The following is an 18,742-nucleotide window of genomic DNA, read 5'->3' on the forward strand; positions in this document are numbered from 1 at the left end:
CTAGGTAAGCTCTAATGCCTACCTGCATTTCCCACTGCACCACTCAGTATGCTGCCAGCCCAATACCAAGGCATCAAGCCGTGGAGGCTGCTCCTTTGACAGCGAGCAGCAGTCTCAACCGGCCCTCACTGGCATATAAGGAAAGAAAGGAGGCCTGCCCGTGTTTCTCTGGTCCCCATTCCCTCGTGGCTGGGGTTGCTGTAGTACCGGCTTATGTCAGCCTTGGAGCCCAGAAATGCCTGCTAGGCAGGGCCACACTCCAGACCCATCAGCACTCCTGGAATTTTCTTTGATGAAAAGGGCGCTTTAAAAATCAAGACAACGATTTTGCCAGGACTTTTTAACTGTGCCTTTTCATTTTTCATCAACCTACGGTTGCAGAGCGCTGTACTAGGCACTCGGAGGGCATGCGGAAGGAGCATAAGACCCGATTTCTGCTTTTGAGGAGCTTCCAGTCTAATAGGGGAGACAGACACATATCATCTCATCCTCCTCCTTATCCTCTCTCCTGCCCCTTCCACCTTCTCCTGCTCCTCCTTCTCCTCCTCCTCCTCCTCCTCCTCCTCCTCCTCCTCCTCCTCCAGACATGTAAGAGTAGGAGACACTTCTCCATCCACCACCCTAATGAAATGAAAAATGGAAATGGAAAAAGAAATGCCCAAAGTGATCTCACATGCACTCATTAATGTATGTTCTTCCCAGAGGTGACGTCTCCAGATATTCTGAGGGTTTGGGAGTCTCTGACAAGGAAAGTCTTTTGAATCCCCATTGATTGGAAGGTGGAGGCAGATTGCATTTTCTGAACCAGTGTAGCCCATTTCTCAATTGTCCATTGGCTGTCTCCACGACTGCCAGCCTGCTTCAGAAATAGTTTCCTGCTGTTCTTCTCCACCATACCCACCCTGGGCATTATTCCACCTTGTGCCTTTTTCTCATTTATCTCCTTTCCTCTCCTTTCTCTTCTCATGTCGTCTCCTCTCCTCTCATCTCTTTGAATGCTTTTAGGTTTCAGCCGAGTGCAAGTGGTACATTAAGAAGCTCTGACCATTGCCCACACAAATAGAGCTGATTGCAGATGTTGAAAGAGGCCAGATAAAAGGCTTTTATTTGAGGGGGGTAAGAGAATTCAGCTAAGCCATTCAGATGGAGAAAGAGAGAGAATGGTGGGGAGCTAAGAGGAGGAGGAGGAGCAGGAAGTGTTCTGTTAATTATCCCGGAGCCAAGAATCAGGGCCATCCACATGAACTGCGGCAGGGCCCTGGCCTTGTTTTCTCCATATATAAGTTGTGGAGAAGAGAATTTGCTGGCCAGAGAGGTGGTAAGGAAGGGCTGAAAAGATGGGCCCAGCTTCCAGAGGGCCGGGGCCAGAGAGGGTCTAATTATCTAACATGCCCCTCTGTTCGCCACCTGACCACCCATCCAGGGGGAGCTTGCCGGACCCTCCAATGGCCGGCTGAGGGAGTGTGTGGAGCTGATTCTCCTCTGCCCTGGATGGTTAGGTGCCGTTCTGCCCGAAGGCTGGGGGGTGGCCTAGATGGCTTCTTGCAGTCTCTTCTAGCAGCGGGGAGCCCGTGATTCTGAGTCTCTAGGCTGCGAGTCCACTTCCGAAATCATGTTTTCATCCTTGGGGAAGCAAATGCTTCCTGCTTTCCTTTGCTGTTGTGTCGAGTTCTCAGTTGAACAGGGGAGTGTTTGAGCCGCTGCCGCCACCGCCACCGCAGCAGCGTGTCCTTTTTAGGGACTAGCTTCTTGCCCTTAGTCCGAGCTGCGGGCCACAGTGCAGTCGGTCATCTCCTCATCCAGTTACGCGACAAGACGCAGCCGCCGGACCCCCCCGGCAGTCTGGCTGGCCGGCTCATCTCTCGGCTAACTTTTTCCCAAAATACCTTTTTGGGGGTCGAACGGCCAGCTGCCGTTGACGTCGTGCCTAATAACACACTGTCCTCCCCTGCTCTCTTTCCGCAGAACCGCCCGTCAGTAATCACCTGCGCCTCAGCAAGCAACCGCAACTGTAACCTCTCTCACTGTCCCATTGCTCACAGCGGCTGCGCCTCAGCCATGCCAGCCCACTATCGGAGACCCCCAAGCAGTAAGTGCTCTTATGCTCATCGCCGGCCTCCCTTCTCTCTCCGGGGACATCGGCCCCTTCGGCCCATTGTGGGCCACAGGACCAGTGTCCCTGAACCCGTTGAGCCCTTGGAAACAAGAGTCGGGGCCCCTGGGCATATGGGAACTGTGGAGGGAGAAGGCCTGGCCCTAAAGGTCCCTCCTAATTGTGGAGTCGCCCGCTGGGATCAGTGTTCTCTCTGATCGGAAAGTTCGGCGATTCTTCAAACACGGAATGTATGGTAATCCCGGCCATGTCCCAAGGAGCTCTGTTTTCCGTCTCCTTTCACCCTTGAAGTTTTGGCAAGGTGGGAGCTGCTCCATTAGCCCTGTGGCCGTTGCATTTCCATGCGCCTACCGAGTCCGCCCACAGGCCGGCACCAGGGTGGCCGAAAGCGCTGGCGATTGGGCTTGTCTGTGGAGACTGGACCTCAGCTGCCTGGACTGCTGTGCGTGCCAGGGTGGGTGCGGGGCAGGCTTGACCGTGGAGCCTGGGGGCTCGAAGGAGTTCCGGGGGTCCCGGGGGCTTTGAGTTAGGAAGGTTTGGTCATGGGGGGCTGGGGAGAGGGCGGGTGGGGGGTAGGGTTGCCCTTTCACTAACTGCCTTTACCAATCAGTCCATCTATCGATCACTCAACCAACCAACCAACCAATCACTGGTATTTGTTAAGGGCCTGCTGTGTGCAGAGCACTGTAGGAAGGGCTTGGGAGAGTATAATACAGTAGAGTTGGTAGACACGGTCCCTGATCACAAGGAGCTTACAGTCTAGAGGGGGAGACCGGGTGCCGTTTCTGGATGTGTTGTGTTTGTGACATCACTGTTGAGCAAGGAGATGCCGCTGACTAGTGAATGAGGGGGTGAAAGGGGATTGGGAAGATTTAAGACTTTCTACTCAAATATCTCAGATTCTGGGGGGCGGGTGTGTGTGGGTGTGTGTGTGGGTGTGCACTGCAGTGCAGTTTGGAGCCTCTTCCTCCTCCTCTAACCTCCCACCAGCAGTGAGGAAAGTTTTCAGGTGTACAGAGACTGTGCCTTGGAATTAGTTGGAGTTTAGTTTCATGTGTCAGGAGCCCTGGGGTGGTCAGAGACCAAGCCTTTCCAATGTCCACTGTGGCCAGTAAAGTCTTAGGCCCCCATGCGAACGGGTGAGTGGAAACTGGAGACTATTTTTACTGCTTAAGAGCTAGCTGGCTTGGGACCGAGACGTCAACACTCGTTAATAGCCCTGCCCCAAGGAGCCGGGAGACCTACATGGAGTTAGGCTGCGGCAAACCTACGTAGGGCCTGAGAGAAACGTCCCCAATTCCAGGCTTACCAAATCAGGTTGTTTTGTAAGCCTCGTTTGGGGGAGGGGGCAGAGGACACCCCGAGATGCACATGCCTGCACACACCTGTGAGCACGCACGCTCACGTGCACGCACACGGGCCTTCTCCCCAGGAATCTCCATGCAGGTATGGAGACAGGGCTCGGTGACCTTCGAGCAGGGTGGGTGATGTTTACTAGCACATTCCTTGCCTGAGGTACAGCGTCTGCCACACCTAAATATTCCAGCAGATACAGGCCATGATCCCCTTGGTCCAGGGCGGGATGGAGAAACGTTAGGTAGAGCAAGAGGTACAGAGAGAGATGGAGAGACACACACCCCGGAAATGGTGGTTTCTGTCTTGACTGCCCTCTGCCTGTTTTTCCCATCCAGCTACCACTGCCTGTGATCCGGTGGTGGAGGAGCATTTCCGCAGAAGCCTTGGCAAGAACTACAAGGAGCCAGAGCCCGTGGCAAACTCTGTGTCCATCACGGGCTCAGTGGATGACCACTTTGCCAAAGCACTAGGGGATACGTGGCTGCAGATCAAGGCCGCCAAGGATGGGGCATCCAGCAGTCCGGAGTCGGCCTCCAGGAGGGGCCAGTCTTCCAGCCCCTCTTCCCACATGGTCAATCACAACCACTCCCCCTCTGTTGTCTCTTGAAGAGGACCACCAAGCCGTTGTCAGAGAACAAGTGAATTTGCATGGTTTGCCTGAGCTTTGAACAGTCAGTGCTTAAATGGAGAATAGCGTGGGGGGGGGGGGAGTTTTCAACATATGTTGTGGGTATTTTCTTTTCTTTCTTTCTTTTTTTGTTCTTTCGTATTTGCTTGGTATTTGTACAAGGGTGCCCTCAAACATGATAGCAGGAACTATTAAACATTTGTCTAATGTAGCATCCTTACTTCCTGCCTCAGTTACCAAAGAAACCTCTGATGCAAATCTGCTGCCCCTTTAAAGTTACTAAAGCCGAGACATGCGCTCAATCACAAAAAAAGCCATTTCAACGGTGGGTTGACCCAAATGCTTTGTGCTTTTTATTAGCTTCTTGAGAGTAGGATTTGTGTGGTTTCTTCCATGGCTTTTTCTGTTCAGTAACTTTGTATGTGTATACTTGAAAAGCACGGTCATATCTGATTTGCACTATTGGAGGAGGAGGAGGAGGAGGAGGAGGAAGGTTGCATCGCAGCTTGGGGCAAGACACTAGCATTCTGAGGGCAAATGCTGAAGGAGCCTCTGTGCATTTGGGTGGGACTTCTTTTAGGCAAAAAAAGCTTTGGCAGGGGAAGTCTCATACAGGTTATAGGCCTTTCTCTCTTTAGATTGCAGTGCTTGGTGCTTGCAAATGGATTGACTGCAGGCTCAACCGACCCCCAGCCATTTGGAGCTGAGGTGGGAGGGGTCAATAGTGCTTAAAAAAATGCATGTTTTATGGAAAAAAATAGCTGGTATCTATTAATGTATAGACAGTAAGAAACATAATACTTAATAGCTTCTCTTCAGAACTAGTTTATTTTTGTCAGTAACAGTCCTAGATATACTTACTGCTGGAACAGTTGTACTCTGATATTTGTATTTGATATTCACTTGCCTCTCAGCCAGCACAGAGGATTGCCTCCGGTCAGGCTCGTAACGAAGCAGTTAACTATATGATAATCCGTGGTACAGGATGCTAGAGCTTTTGTCCAGTGCTGATTTTAATCATGTATTTTGGCCTCACCATCTGCTTGATACAAACTCACTTCCTAAAGGATCAGGATTGATGAACCCAAACTTCCGTAGATGCAGAAACTGCTCAACTGCTCCCTTTCACTTTCTTGGCCGAACAACAGATTATTTACAGTCTGGGAAATGATATTTTATGCTAACTCGGAAGCCTGGGCCGAGGCAGTGTACATTCCTCCATTAGAGAACTTTATACAGGTATTACTGCATTATTATCCTGCGCTATATGAATAGCTACTAAATAGAAATTAAGGAACGAGGCACAACAGCGTCTCATCTTTTTTGGTTCAATGCAACATGTCCCGTTTCTCTCCCCCGACCCCCCACTCCCCCCGACACACATACATACACACCCCTTCCCCCTTCCCCCCACCCCACCCACTTTCACTATCCTTTCCACCTCTCCCCTGCCCCGACCTTCCTTCTGGCCCTAATACATTCCAGCCTCCCAGAACCCTTTGTTCCAGTTCCAGCCAAGGTTTGTGCGTCCTGGGTCACCTGCCCAGCCTGGCTCCACCGAAAAAGCCAGAGCTGGGTTCTGACCCGTGTTACAGTATTGGGTCCATTGTGACTTGTACTGTATATTTTTAACTTGAGAAAATTAAACGGAAGGTAATTGATTTCAGTAGAAAGAAGGGGCAGGGTGGAAAGATTTCAGAATTGGCTATTGCTCGGAGGGAGGGGCCGGCTGCCGAGTTTCAAACCCCAACTAGAAGCACACGTGAAAGTTGTCGTGTGTTCCCCTGCCCCTTCCCATCCCTTCCCCTTATTCCACTCTCCCGCCATCCTGCTTCATTGCTTTGGCATTCAGCCCCCCCAACTCTGGAGGAATCTTGTGAGAACACTTTTTTTATTTAGGTAACTTTAAGACCATCGTTACGCTGTGCGTAAAGAATGTACAGAGAAATTTGTAGGTATTTTTTGAGGAACAATTAATTTGTTAATGATATGTAGCTATTTAATTTTTTTCCCTTTCCTTTATTGTAATCATTCATTTTTTTTTTTTGTTTGGAGAAAAAAGTTGATCTTTTTTTGTTGTTGATTTGTCTGTAATACAGTAAAAGTGCAGGAACACAGTTAGTCGATGAGAACACTGCATTTGCATTAATAGCCACTAGTTTGTTATTGCTGCAAGCTACTGAGCGTCGTAACCGGAAATACTAACACTGTAGATGGGGCTCTGTGGACACGGAACTCCCAGGTCGTCTCCACGGCCCATTGTGGAGGAAGCTGACAGTGTCGGGGAGGCAGGTCCCCTCCCCTCCCCCCCACCCCGACAACCCCCCTTCCCCGGGGCGTCACTGCTTACTTATCTGGGATAGGTAACAGGAGGGGGGTGTGGGGGGGAGGGTATCCCAAAGTCAATGCTTTCAACTGGAGGTGGTCTGAAAGTTGACGGGTGGGGGGAGGGGGGAGGAGTGGGGCGGGGGGAGAGAGGGACGAACCATTTCACTGGAACAGAACCTACTTCCCTGGTCTAAAAGCACAGAGCCGAGCCATCTGCAGTTCAGTCTGAAATGTTCTCTCCGTGTTTGTAAATCTGTAACATACCATTCTCTGTGGCCTGTTTGACCTGGAAGAAGAAGAAAAAAAAGGTTTGGCAGGCCATCTTTTTTTGTACTTAAAAGTAGCCTTAAAGAACAATAAAGTGCTCTTAAACCACAGTTTGGGTGCTGTCCTTTCTTGCTGCTTTGGGCCTCTGCACCGGCAAGGGGTTGGGTGGTCGGCCCTGAGCTGGGCCCTGGAGGGAGGGTATGGACAGTCCTGCTCTCAAGGACACTAACAGGCAAGTGGCTCAGACAGCTGGGTCTGGCACTGACATAGAGCCCAGGGCCCAGACCTCTGTAGGTTACGGTCGATAGGCATCCAGAACTTTGAGGATTACGGAGATTGTGTATGTGTGAGAAGATGGGGGTCGGGGAGGGCGACAGGGCCAGGTTGGAGCTAACAGTCACAGGGGGTCGGCCTTGGAAATGGGGAGTCCGGGCACTTGCTCTGAGAGAAGGGGCTTCTGGGCTTTGGGGAAAGCTACAGTCACGTTCTTCCAATTTTGCAGAATTAAGTTCCCAAGAATGATCAGCATGCCTGCCTGGGTCCAGCCAGAGCACCCCTCCATTTACTCAAGTTGAAGAAATCTAGAAATCCCCATCACCTCCTTCCTTCCCTCCTTTCCCCCTTTCCCCCTCCACCCTGGGGAGTGAGTTGTGCTGTGGGAACTGTGGGATCTACCAGCCTGCGCGACTCCAGGACACAGCCCCCATGACAGCCGAGCCGCTCTGAGACCGGGAAATGTCTTCGCCAATGACCCCCTGCTGGCAGGGCTCTGGACCTCTGCCCCTGCTCACCCCCACCCCCACCCCTGGCCCAGCACTCCCCAACAAAAGCCGAACAGATGGAGAAAGGGCAGCCGCAGAGCAGCAGTGAGGGGCCGGAGTAACGTGGCCGCCATGGCGGTGTCAGGCTGAGGCAGTGAATGCTGACGGGAAGGACTGAGTAAGAGCTCTGTCATGGCTAAAGAGGGAATTGTTGAAAGACCAGTCGTATTTTTTCCACCTCATCCTGGACTAAAAGTGCTCGGAAATCAGAATCTTTCCTCCCGATTGAGCCCACGCCATCTGTACTTAACAGTACGCCTTGTCAGCTTCATAGAAACACTCGTGTCTTAAGCAACACAGTAATTAGCTCACAACCAGAGGCCATTAATGAGGATATTGTTGGGTTATGAATCGGCTTCTTGATCCCTGGCCTTCGCACCACCCAACACGAACAGTGGACCGGTCCTGTGTGCTGAGCTGGGGGGGGGGGGGGGGGGGGTAAGGAAATTGGGAAGTCAGCAGATGAACGGGAAACCTGGCACTCCAGGGCCCCTCTGCTTTTGGGGACAGGGAATCTCTACCCCCTTGGAGGACCCATTGCAGCTGTCTATGAAGGAGGCAGGATCCAGGCAAGTTTCTGGAAGCAGGCAACTGGTGCTGGTACCAGCAAAGTCCTGGTGGCTCTTAGCCAGCTGGGCAACCTTGATTCGAGTGCCCACAGGCACCCATTATGCAGGAGAAAGGATGTGTGTTTCCGGGGGGGGGGGGGGGAGCAGGGGGCACTGCTAATGGTGTCCTCTAAGACGGCAATGGGGCACTGGGCTGGGTGTCAGGGCCCCTGGGATCAGGTCTTGAGCCTGTTTCCCCTTCTGGAAACAAGCCCCTGCCCTGTGGCAGGGGCCAAGCTCAAATGAGTGTCAAAGGGCTTGGGACTATTTGGAAGAAAATCTCTATAGCAACTCTGTGGCTTCTGTACCGTTACACAGTTTCCCGGCGATGATGCTGCTGCTTCTCTGAGGTATAACTAAGAAAGAAAATGACCACTAAAGGTAAAGTGTGCTCTCTCTCTCTCTCTCTCTCTCTCACACACACACACAGATACAAACTTGTTCCTGTCCCCATCTTGCCTCTCCCTCACCGCCAGAGGAAACAAGCCATCCAAACAGCAGCCAACACTGCCCCTGTATTTATATTCTCTGAGTCACAGATTCCTGAGGATGTGGCAACTCCTACTGGACAGCCGCATGAACGTGGGGCCTGGGAGATGCAAGAGAAAGTCCCTCATTTGGAAAGCCAAAATTGGATTCTACAAATGCATCTGACTTTAAAATGGAGCCAAAGCCCTTCCTGCCAGGCCACAGGAGCCTGGGAAAGGCTGCTCTGAGATCAGCAACTGGGAAGCTGGGGTGTGTGTGTGTTGGGGGGGGGTTGGGTGTTTCTGGGGGGGATGTGTGTGTGATGGTGTGACCCACACTACTCAAGCTGTGGCCAAGGGCCCCCTTGAGTCTATGACTCAGCTGACTCTTACCTTTACTAGGAGAAGCTCCAGATGCCTTTCAAACTCCCCTTCTTCCCTGCCCCCACCCAAAGATCCCCTGGGTCATACCCAGTTTCCTACCCACCCCCACCTCAGCCTGTCCCACCCAGTGGCAAGCCTTTCGTTCCCTTTACTAAGGGACGGTGGTGGGATTCCTGGTTCCTGATTGCACCGAGGCCATACACCCAGGGGCCAAACCCACCGCTCTCAGCCCTCTCTCGGGCACAAGGGACCCCAGATAGCTTTAAAATTAAAGATTTCATCTGCCGTCCACCTGGGATGTGAGCCCAGGAGTTTAGTGCTGACTGTGCTGAAGATGAATTGAGAAGTAATTTTTGAAGGCTGAACTTTCAGAAATCGACTCTGGAAGATTCAAAACAGCCATGGCCAGCCACAGTGCTGTCACAGGGTTCGATTTCTAAGAGGGCTAGCTGGGACTCTGATGGAAGAGTCTCCTCTTTTTCTGTTTCTCGTCTGCTCATCTAATGCCAATTTATTCACTGGACTGCAATCTTGTCTATCTTGATGCCAAACCCTTGCCCACGTTCTCCCTCTCTGGCCTGGAACTCCCTCTCACTTCATGTATCACAGACCACCACGCTCCCCACCTTCACAGCCTTATTAAAATCACATCTCCCATGGCTAAACCTTCATTTCCCTCCCTTGGGCGTCACCTATGTATTTGGATCTGTACCCTTTAAGCACTTGATATTCACCCCACCTTCTGCCCCACAGAACTTACATAAATATCTGTAATTAATTTATTTTTATATCTGTCGCCCTTAGACCGTAAACTCCTTGTGGGCAGGGAACATTTCTACCAACTCTGCACACAGGAAGCACTCAATAAATATCATCGATTGAGGCTCTCTCTCTCTCTCTCTCTCTCTCTCTCTCTCTCTCTCGCTCTCGCTCTCGCTCTCTCACACACACACACACACACACACACACACATACACGACACACAGGTGGAAAATAAATGATCTAAAGGCAAATAGTTGACTGATTCCATTTGCTCACATGTCCTAATGTCAAAGTCAAGGCATCTCACGTCCAACCTCAGTAGTCACAGCAGTTAGGTTCCTCCTTGGGAACCCTGGAGGGATGAGCCTTCAGACTGGCATATAGTCAGCGCTTAATTAATACGCTTATTACTCCTCCTCTTCCTGAGTCCAAGTCTCCTTCCAGGTGAGCCAGAGCACACCACTCATAGGCAGAGTTGACTGGTACAGGCATCACCCCTGTGTGCCAGATGGTGGCCAAGGGGGCTAGGCACAGTTGCTCACCTCTCTCGCTGTGACTTACCCAAAGTCACACAGCTGATAAGGGGCAGAGCTGGAATTAGAACCCATGACCTCTGACTCCCAAGTCGATGCTCTTTCCACTAAGCCACACTGCTTCAGTTGGCTTTCTCTCCTTCCTTCTCTCATATTCCTCACCCACATATGGACACTTCGACATCCCTATGGAAATGCCTGATCTCACCTGGCCACCCGTGACCCGTTTCTCAACTCCACCAACCTCCCAGTCTACTGTCACCCTTCACCGACTCAGCAACCTGGACACCCACTGGATCTCATCATCACAACTCACTGTACCATCTCTAACCTGACCAATCCCTCTCTCTGACCAGAACCTCCTAACCTACCATGTCAGCGACTCAAGTCCTCCCAGCAAAACGGTCTTTTTGTCACAGAGAGGCCTCTTCACTTCACACCCCACTTGGACTTCCTGAGAAACAAACCTCCCTTATCTTGATGTACAAACTCATGCCCTGAACACTGCTCGCTCTGATCAACTCTTTTGGCCTCCTGTCTCTCCATCAAATCCTACACCGCCAACCTTGGGCCCTGGATCACCTCCACAGAACATCTCCTCCACTACTGCACTCATGCTGCGGGGAGCGCTGCTGGCTGAAATCCAGGCACCAGGCCAACTTTGCCCATTTCAAATTCACCTGACTAGCTATAACTCTGCCCTCTCTTCCACTCAACAACATTTCTTCTCCCTCATCGGGTCTTATGCCCGTTGCCCCTCAGCCCCCTGGCAATTATTCCAGACCTTTAACTCCCTCCTCTTGCCCTTGATGACCTGGTCAAGTTGACCAAACTAAAACCATCCAATGTGAGGACTGCAAAATCTCCCCGGCACCTCTCCAACTCCCTCTTTCCCCCCATCCCTCGGCCTTTCCCAGTTGTCTCGGAGCCCATCCCCCTCACTTTCTAAAAACATTTGCTCTCACTCCTCTTTCTTCATCTCAGGTCAAATCCTCCCAATAACCTACTCAGCATTTTTATGCCATCTCTGTACTCACAACCACTTGGAGCACTTCCGTACAAATTTCCCTCCAGACTCAAATTAATCAGTGGTATTTTTTGAATGCTTGCTCTGTGCAGAGCACTGTACTAAGTGCTTGACTTCTTAAGCACTTATCCCCGCATCCATCTTTCCATTCTCTCCATACTCACCCTGGAAAGTATTTTGTGTCTCTCACTTCTCCTAGACTGTGAGCTCCCCAAGGGCAGGGATTGTGCCCTACTGTATTTCCCAAGTGCTTAATGCAGTGCTCTGCACCCTGTAGATGCTCAATAAATACTACTGGTGATGGCTAGAGAATGAGACCTGGGGTTTAAGGAAGCTTCTGAGTATGGAAGTTCAGGCTCACAGCTTGAATAAACAGAGCATCAACTCCTTCCTGTTACTGCAGTGAATGTTCGATGACCTGTTCCAAGCTTGCAGCAATTCTGCCCGCTTTGGGGGCAGACGAGAGGAGACGGTATTTCCAACATTCCAAATACTGGCCTCCCCCACCATCAGCCTGGAGCTGGAGTGTGTTTAACAACTGCATTTCTCTACACCACGCCATTAGACTTTTAATAAACAATTTCATTCACTGTCAGAGCCCCCGACACTCCACCCGCCTCTCAGAAACCCTCTAGAGGCAGAGACCGGAGCGTTGGCTTTTGGAAAAGGACAAGAGAGCAAGCAGAACACCGGAGAGCACAAAGGAAGCAGGGAGGAGAGCATTGGCCGTGCCCAGCTGGGCTCTAGTACACACCCCAGCCAGGCCAGGGGGCAGTCCGCCGGCCAGCCGGCCCATCTATGTATGCCGAGCTCAGAGAGGAGCACAAATGCAATTTGGCCTCGGCCTCTGGGCGTGTGGAGGCAGAGCTTCCAGCTTTGGGACCCGTGAAGTGGGCATGTGAGGATCCGACTCAAACATGACTCTTGGGTTTTGTTTGGTGGCTACAGACCTGACAGACCACTCAGCTGGGGCTGAGGTAGGGGTAAGGGCAGAGGCTGTGGCTGAGACTGGGGCTGGGAAAGGAGCTGAGGCTGGGGCAGGGGCAGGAGCTGAAGCAGTGAGAATGGCACAGGGGCAGGAGCTGAGGCAGGGACAAGGGCAAGGACAAGAGCTGAGGCAGAGACAGGGACAGCGGGAGGGGTAGGAGCAGAGCAGGAACTGAGGCTGAAATAGGAGCTGAGTCTGAAGCGGGGGCTGGGGCAGAGGCAGGAGCTGAGGCTGGGCAGGGACTGAGGCAGGAGCAAGAGCTGAGGCGGGGCTGAGGCAGGGGCTGGGGCAGAGGAGGGGTTAGGAGCAGAAGCAGGAGGTGAGGTAGGGGCAGAGAGGCAGGGACGGGGCAGGGACAGAGGCTGGGACAGGGACAGAAGCTGAGGTTGAGGCAGGAGCCGGGCAGGGGCAGAAGCTGAGGCTGAGGCGGGGCGAAGGGCGAGAGCCGAGGCAGAGGCGGGGGCAAGAGCAAGAGCCGAGGCTGAGGAGGGGGCAAGGGCAAGAGCTGAAGCCCCTCGAGGCAGGGACACTTAGGCAGGGACGGGGCAGAGGCTGGGGCTGGGGCTGGGGCAGCTTTTGCCACCCAGTGACGGCCTGGGAAAGTCCCACAGCAGATAGTGGGTTCTGGGAAGAGAAGTCCCAGAATCGGAAAACTCCCCCTCAAACCCAGTTTGATAGCTAATCAGGGGTCTTTGCTTTCTCATGCACAGAGAGAGCAACTGTCTTTTTTCAGGCGCTCTCTCCCAGAGTTGGCTTGGCAGCCTGCCGAGCCCATCCCTCCCAGGGCCCCGCCTGAGCGCGGTGCCTCCTCTTGGCAACTCACAAAAGGGTGAGGACGCCTGGTTGGCCCGCCTGCAGCTTCCCTCAAAGACAGGAGGTCGCGAGGAGGAGGGAACGGGTGAGCGACGGGGGCCGGCGGCAAGGAACTGGACCGGACTTGGGTCTTCCTGGAGAGGCCTATACAGCAGGCTGCATACAAGGCAGCAGGTTGACAAAACCCTCCAATAGTGATCGGTGGAAAGGGTGGCAGGGAAGAGGGAGGGCACCTTGCCTCCCAAGAATGAGATGACCCTGTGCCTCTGGGTGGGGCAGAGGTTGCAGCCCCTGCCCTCTCCCGCTTGCTTGGGCCATCCCCCGCCCCCACCCCAACCCAATCCGGGCTCCCATTGATAGAGTGGGAATCCTAGACCCTGAGACGACTTCTCCGGCAACCCTGAGCTGGGCTGTCTCATGCTACGGAGACAGACGGTTCAGGGGAGGCGGTGGGGGTGTGCGTGGGGGAGAACGGTTGAGTGAAGTTCTTGTCCTGCCAGATAGAACCCCGTGGCCTCTCTCCCCGAAAGGGACCAATCTCTTTCTCAGGTGACTCTTCCTCCTAGTTGGTTCCCAGAATTCCGAAGTCTGGGTTCTGAGAACCCTGGGGCTGTGGATGGAGGACAGGCCACCGGGACCTGGCCTGAAACACGTGGAAGAAGCAACAGTGCTGGTATTTTCCTTCCCGATGTCAATCCAAATTTCTGGAGGTCCTGGAAGTGGGAGAAGGCTTAGGGCAAAGGGTGAGGAATCACTCTGGAGCACAGGGTGGGGCGTCCTCTGACGACCTTTCCTCTGGAGCCCTTAGGGTGCTCGCACATGGAGATCCCGGCTTCGGGCCACCCACCCCTGGGCCCTGAACTGCCCGTTCTCACCCAGGCAAGAGAAAGGGGAGATGCAGGGGTCCAGTTCCTTCCCGGGACCAGGCCAAAACCATGGAAGCACTTAGCTCTGGGCTGACAGGAAAGTGAGAAATGGGAGGGAGGAAAATCCCCAGTCTCGGGGGGCGGGGGGGGGGGGGGTCAGTCAGAGAGGAAGGAAAGAGACAGTAGGATAGCTGCTGCTGCACAAGACCCCGGCCTAGCCTCAAGAGGGTCGGATCTGATGCGAAGAAGTTGGGGGCCCCATGGGGGAGCCCATCGTTGAGTGGAGACCAACCAGCCACTCAATCTCAAGTCCGAGACAGGGTGCTGGTTATCGGGTCAGCTGGTTGGTAGCTCGTAGTTGGTCGCCACACATTCCTTCCCCATGACCTTCAGACAGTCTCGTCGTCACTCATGTCCCAGATCTGCAGGGAAAGGGGGAGAAAAAACAAAAACACCAGTCACTTTGGGTCACTGTCCCCTGGATCAGTTGTTCTCATCAATACTGGCCCCCAGGCTGCCTTCTCCTCCTGCAGGCCCGTGGGTTCATTCACCTCATTAGACTGCAAGTGCCTTGAGGGCAGGGATCATGCCTACTACCAACTGGGTTGTACTGTACTCTCCCAAGTGCTTAATACAGTGCTCTGCTCACAGTAAGCGCTCAATAACTATCATGGATCCATTGAGTCTACTTTTCCTGCACTTAGTTCCCCCAACCACTTAATACCTACCATACTCTGCACGGAGAAGGTGTTCGATAAATGCCGGAGATTAGGAATTTCCCCCACCACCCTCTCCATTAGGTCTCCTTGAGCAGTTGCCATCAGCAACACTTACAAGTCAGGCTCAATATCAAGTAGCAAAACAAGATCACAATGAAGCAGCATGGCCTAAGGGAAAGAACAAGGGCCTGGGAGTCAGAGGGCCTGGGTTCTAATCCTGGTTTAGCCACTTATCTGCTGTGTGAACCTGGAAAAGTCACACTACTTCTCTTTGCCTCAGTGGCCTAATCTGTAAAATGGGGATTAAGGTCATGAGCCCCACGAGGGACAGGGGCTGTATCCAACCTAATTATCTGTTATCTACCCCAGCGCTCAGTTAGTTCAGTACCTGGGTCGCAATAAGCACTTAACAAATACCATTAAAACAAAACCAAAACATTCTGAAATGAAGCCAGTCTCCTAGCATCGAAGATATGTCCATCTTAACACAGCTACGCTGACCAGGGCCCATGATGAGAATGAGTGACAGTAGGACACCCAAACAACTTCTGTAGGGGAGAACTGACTTTACATTAGGAAATGGAAAGCAAAGACGACAGAGGAAAGATTTTAGGGACAAGGTAAAACAAGGCCTCAGACCATGCAGGGAACTGAGGGCTAATTACTGAGGAGAGAGTAGCAGGGCCATCAAGAAAGAAGTGGCTCAATTGGACCGATGCTTTGTAATGAATGAGATAGTAAGAGGCAGAAGAGAAGCAGCAGCTGGCACTGCAAACATCAAATATGACAACCCCGCAAAGGACAGGCTTTTTGTGTACACAGAGTGGATGGGACTGTGGGTCTCGCATTGGCCTTTTCAGTCACACAGACTCATAGGTGAATCTCACTGTCAGTGGAGTCTCCTTTGAATACAAAGGACAAATACATATGCATGTGTGCATCACAGACTATCAGTATTCTCACTTGTATCTCCCTGCCTACAACCTCACCCCCTTTCAATCAATTCTATATAGGTCATTTTAATTCATTACTTCATTCATTCATTTCTTCATTCAATACTGTGGTATTTATTAAGCACTTAATAGGTGTCAGGCACCGTTCTTAGAGGTGGGATAGATACAAATTAATCAAGTTGGACCCAGTCCCTTCCCTCATGGGACTCACAGTTTAAAGTGGAGGGAGGAGGATTTAATCCCCATTTTACAGATGAGGTAGCTGAGGCAAGGAGGTTAAGTGACTTGCCCAAAGTTACACAGCAGGTAAGTGGTGGAGCTGGCATTCGAACCCAGGTCCTCTGACTCCCAGGCCTGGGCTCTTTCCACTTGGCTATGCTACTTCCCTACTTCTTGAAGTGTTGCTCGTCATAGACCTCTCCACTTCTCAAAAACCTCCAATGGCTGTCCATTTCCCTCTGCAACGAACAAAAACTCCTCACGAGTGGCTTCAAGGTGCCATAAACTCTCCCGATCTTATATCTTGGCTCTTTTCACCCACTACCACTCCCCCACCCCCACCCACCCCTGCTGAATCAGTCTTTGTTCCTTCCAGGGTCACTTCCTTACTGTACATCACTCTTGACTTTCCTGTCTCCAACCCCTCACGCTGCTCCTCCAGCCTGGAAATTCCTTCCTCCCCAAATACATCTGATTACAGCTCTCCCCATATTCAATTCTTCATAAAATCCCAACTCCTCCTAGAAGCCTTCCCTTATCATTATTATTGCATTTATTTAGCGCTTACTCTGTGCCAAGCACTGTTCTAAGCGCTGAGGTAGATACAAGGTAATTAGGTTGGACACAGTCCACGTCCCACATGGGGCTCACAGTCTTAATCCTCATTTTACAGATGAGGTAACTGAGGTACAGAGAAGTTGAGTAATAATAATAATTATGGTATTGTTAAGCGCTTACTATGTGCCAAATGCTGTTCCAAGTGCTGAGGTAAATACGAGGTAATCAGGTTGTCCCACGTGGGGCTCACAGTCTCAACCCCATTTTACAGATGAGGTAACTGAGGCACAGAGACGTTAAGTGGCTTGCCTAAGGTCACACAGCAGACAAGTGGCGGTGCCAAGATTACAACTCACATCCTCTGACTCCCAAGCCTGTGCTCTTTCCATTAACCCACATTGCTTCCCTTCCCTGATTAAGGCCCAACATCCTGCATCTAGCACTTACTTACCTATGTATTGGGACTCACCCTCAGAATGTGTGTGTGTCTATGTGCACAATGAATCATACAGTCCATTATTTATTCCAATTCTACTTTTGCAAACATTTTAATGTCCGTCTCCGCTGTTAGAGTGTAAGCTCCTTGTGGGCTTGTGTCTTACACTTGAAGGCGCTTGAAACAGCGTACGGCACTCAGTGGGCCTTCATTTAATTCCATTACTACTACCCTCTTCTCCCCAGCTCCCCTCGCTCCCTCTAATCCCGGCTCTGACATTTGTCTGTTGTGAGACCTTGGGCAAGTCACTTAACAATTCTGGGCCTCAGTTACCTCATCTGTAAACCAGGATTGAGACTGTGAGCCCCACAGGGGACAGGGACTCACAGCTCTCATGGGGACTCACTCCATCCCAGATCTTAGTACAGTGCCTGGCACATAGTAAGCGCTTAACAGATACCATAATTATTATGATTATTATCCTCTCCATAATATCCACTCCACTGGCCCAACACACGCCCCCCTCCAGCCCTTGATTCAGCAGCCCTCTGCCAGCTCCAAACTCCAGGCTATTTGGAGGGATGAAGGACAAGTGGCTGTGAGGTACTATTGGCCAGGAAGCCAGAGCCAGAACTTCAATAGCTGTGACTTCTGGGTCCCACCCAAAATGGCCACTGGTGACCTGTGAATCTTGGGCACTAAGTCCACTGAGGGACAGGCCGGTGGACTAAGGCAAGTCCTCCATTGGGCTCTCTAAGAAGGCTCATTGGCCCGGAGAGGCCAGCAGAGGTAGAGGAACACAATCATAATAATAATGATAATAATGGCATTTGTTAAGCGCTTACTATGTGCAAAGCACTGTTCTAAGCGCTGAAGGGCACTCACTATTGGTGTTTATTAGGCACATATGCTAAGTGCTGTGGTAGATATGTGGTTATGAGCCCGGACACAGTCCCTGTCCCACCTGACGCTCACTGCCTTATCGCCATTTTCCTGATGGGAAAATTGAGGCCCAGAGAGGCTAAGTGACTTATCCAAAGTCACCCAGGACACCAGTGGCCGAGATGGGACTTCAACCAGGCTCTCCTGATTCCCAGACCTGTGCTCTTTCCACTAGACCATACTGCTCTGATGATTCTGTCGGTCAATCCATGCCATTTCAGGGTAAAGCCATCTCCAGTCGATCAATCCATGGTATTTATTGAGTGCTCAATGGGTGCAGGCACTGTGCTAAGCACTTGGGAGAGTACAACAGAACAGAGTTGATAGACCCATGAAATTCTTTATCCCCCTTCTAGACTGTGAGCCCATTGTTGGGTAGATATTGTCTCTGTTGCTGAATTGTACTTTCCAAGTGCTTAGTACAGTGCTCTGCACACAGTAAGCGCTCAATAAATATGATTGAATGAATGAATGGACATATTCTCTGCCCATAGGAGTTTACAGTCTAGAGACCAGTTTACTGTCTCCAGTCCCTGAGTCTCCAGACAGTGGCTCACTGCTTCCGCCCCACCTGTTTGTGGCTCGTGCTGATTAAAGGTCTTCCCGAAGAACACCCAGTCACCCGGGGACGGGGAAGGGGTCAGCACCTCAGGAGCCATGGCCGGAGTTGCTGGTCCTCAGACTGCCCCTGGCCCGCCTTGACCTGACAATAGCAGTCAAGGGAAGGGAGGCAGAACCTGGTGACGCCTGAACACCTCCACCCTAGGCTGGCCTGATGCCAGGGACCTCGGGGAAAAAAGCCACAGGCATTCGCTCCCCAGCCTCCTCCAGGCCTCGGAGCTTGAGAGGGAGGAACTGATTGAGGTTGTCCTAATTCCGAGAGGCCGACGCCCAGGGAAGAGTTAAATTACTTTGGAAAAGGAGGCTTGTTAGCCAATCCCTGCCACTCCTGGC

At 51.9% G+C, this 18,742-nt stretch overlaps 2 protein-coding genes across 6 annotated transcripts in view; one reads left to right on the top strand and one right to left on the bottom strand.

Moving 5' to 3' along the window:
• Positions 1–6,283, top strand: part of VGLL4 (vestigial like family member 4) — a 152,153-nt gene extending 145,870 nt beyond the window's left edge. For all 3 annotated transcript variants that reach the window (XM_029050189.2, XM_029050188.1, XM_007655372.4), the window contains 2 exons: positions 1,966–2,089; positions 3,805–6,283. In XM_029050189.2, the coding sequence (XP_028906022.1) occupies positions 1,966–2,089; positions 3,805–4,076 (396 nt within the window). In that variant the 3' untranslated portion in view covers positions 4,077–6,283. The remainder of the gene's footprint in view (positions 1–1,965; positions 2,090–3,804) is intronic.
• A 5,554-nt stretch (positions 6,284–11,837) lies between these two features.
• Positions 11,838–18,742, bottom strand: part of ATG7 (autophagy related 7) — a 269,588-nt gene continuing 262,683 nt past the window's right edge. For all 3 annotated transcript variants that reach the window (XM_029050795.2, XM_029050794.2, XM_029050793.2), the window contains one exon: positions 11,838–14,383. In XM_029050795.2, the coding sequence (XP_028906628.1) occupies positions 14,351–14,383 (33 nt within the window). In that variant the 3' untranslated portion in view covers positions 11,838–14,350. The remainder of the gene's footprint in view (positions 14,384–18,742) is intronic.

The sequence above is a fragment of the Ornithorhynchus anatinus genome, chromosome X1 (assembly GCF_004115215.2).
Source record: "Ornithorhynchus anatinus isolate Pmale09 chromosome X1, mOrnAna1.pri.v4, whole genome shotgun sequence".
Lineage (NCBI taxonomy): Eukaryota > Metazoa > Chordata > Mammalia > Monotremata > Ornithorhynchidae > Ornithorhynchus > Ornithorhynchus anatinus.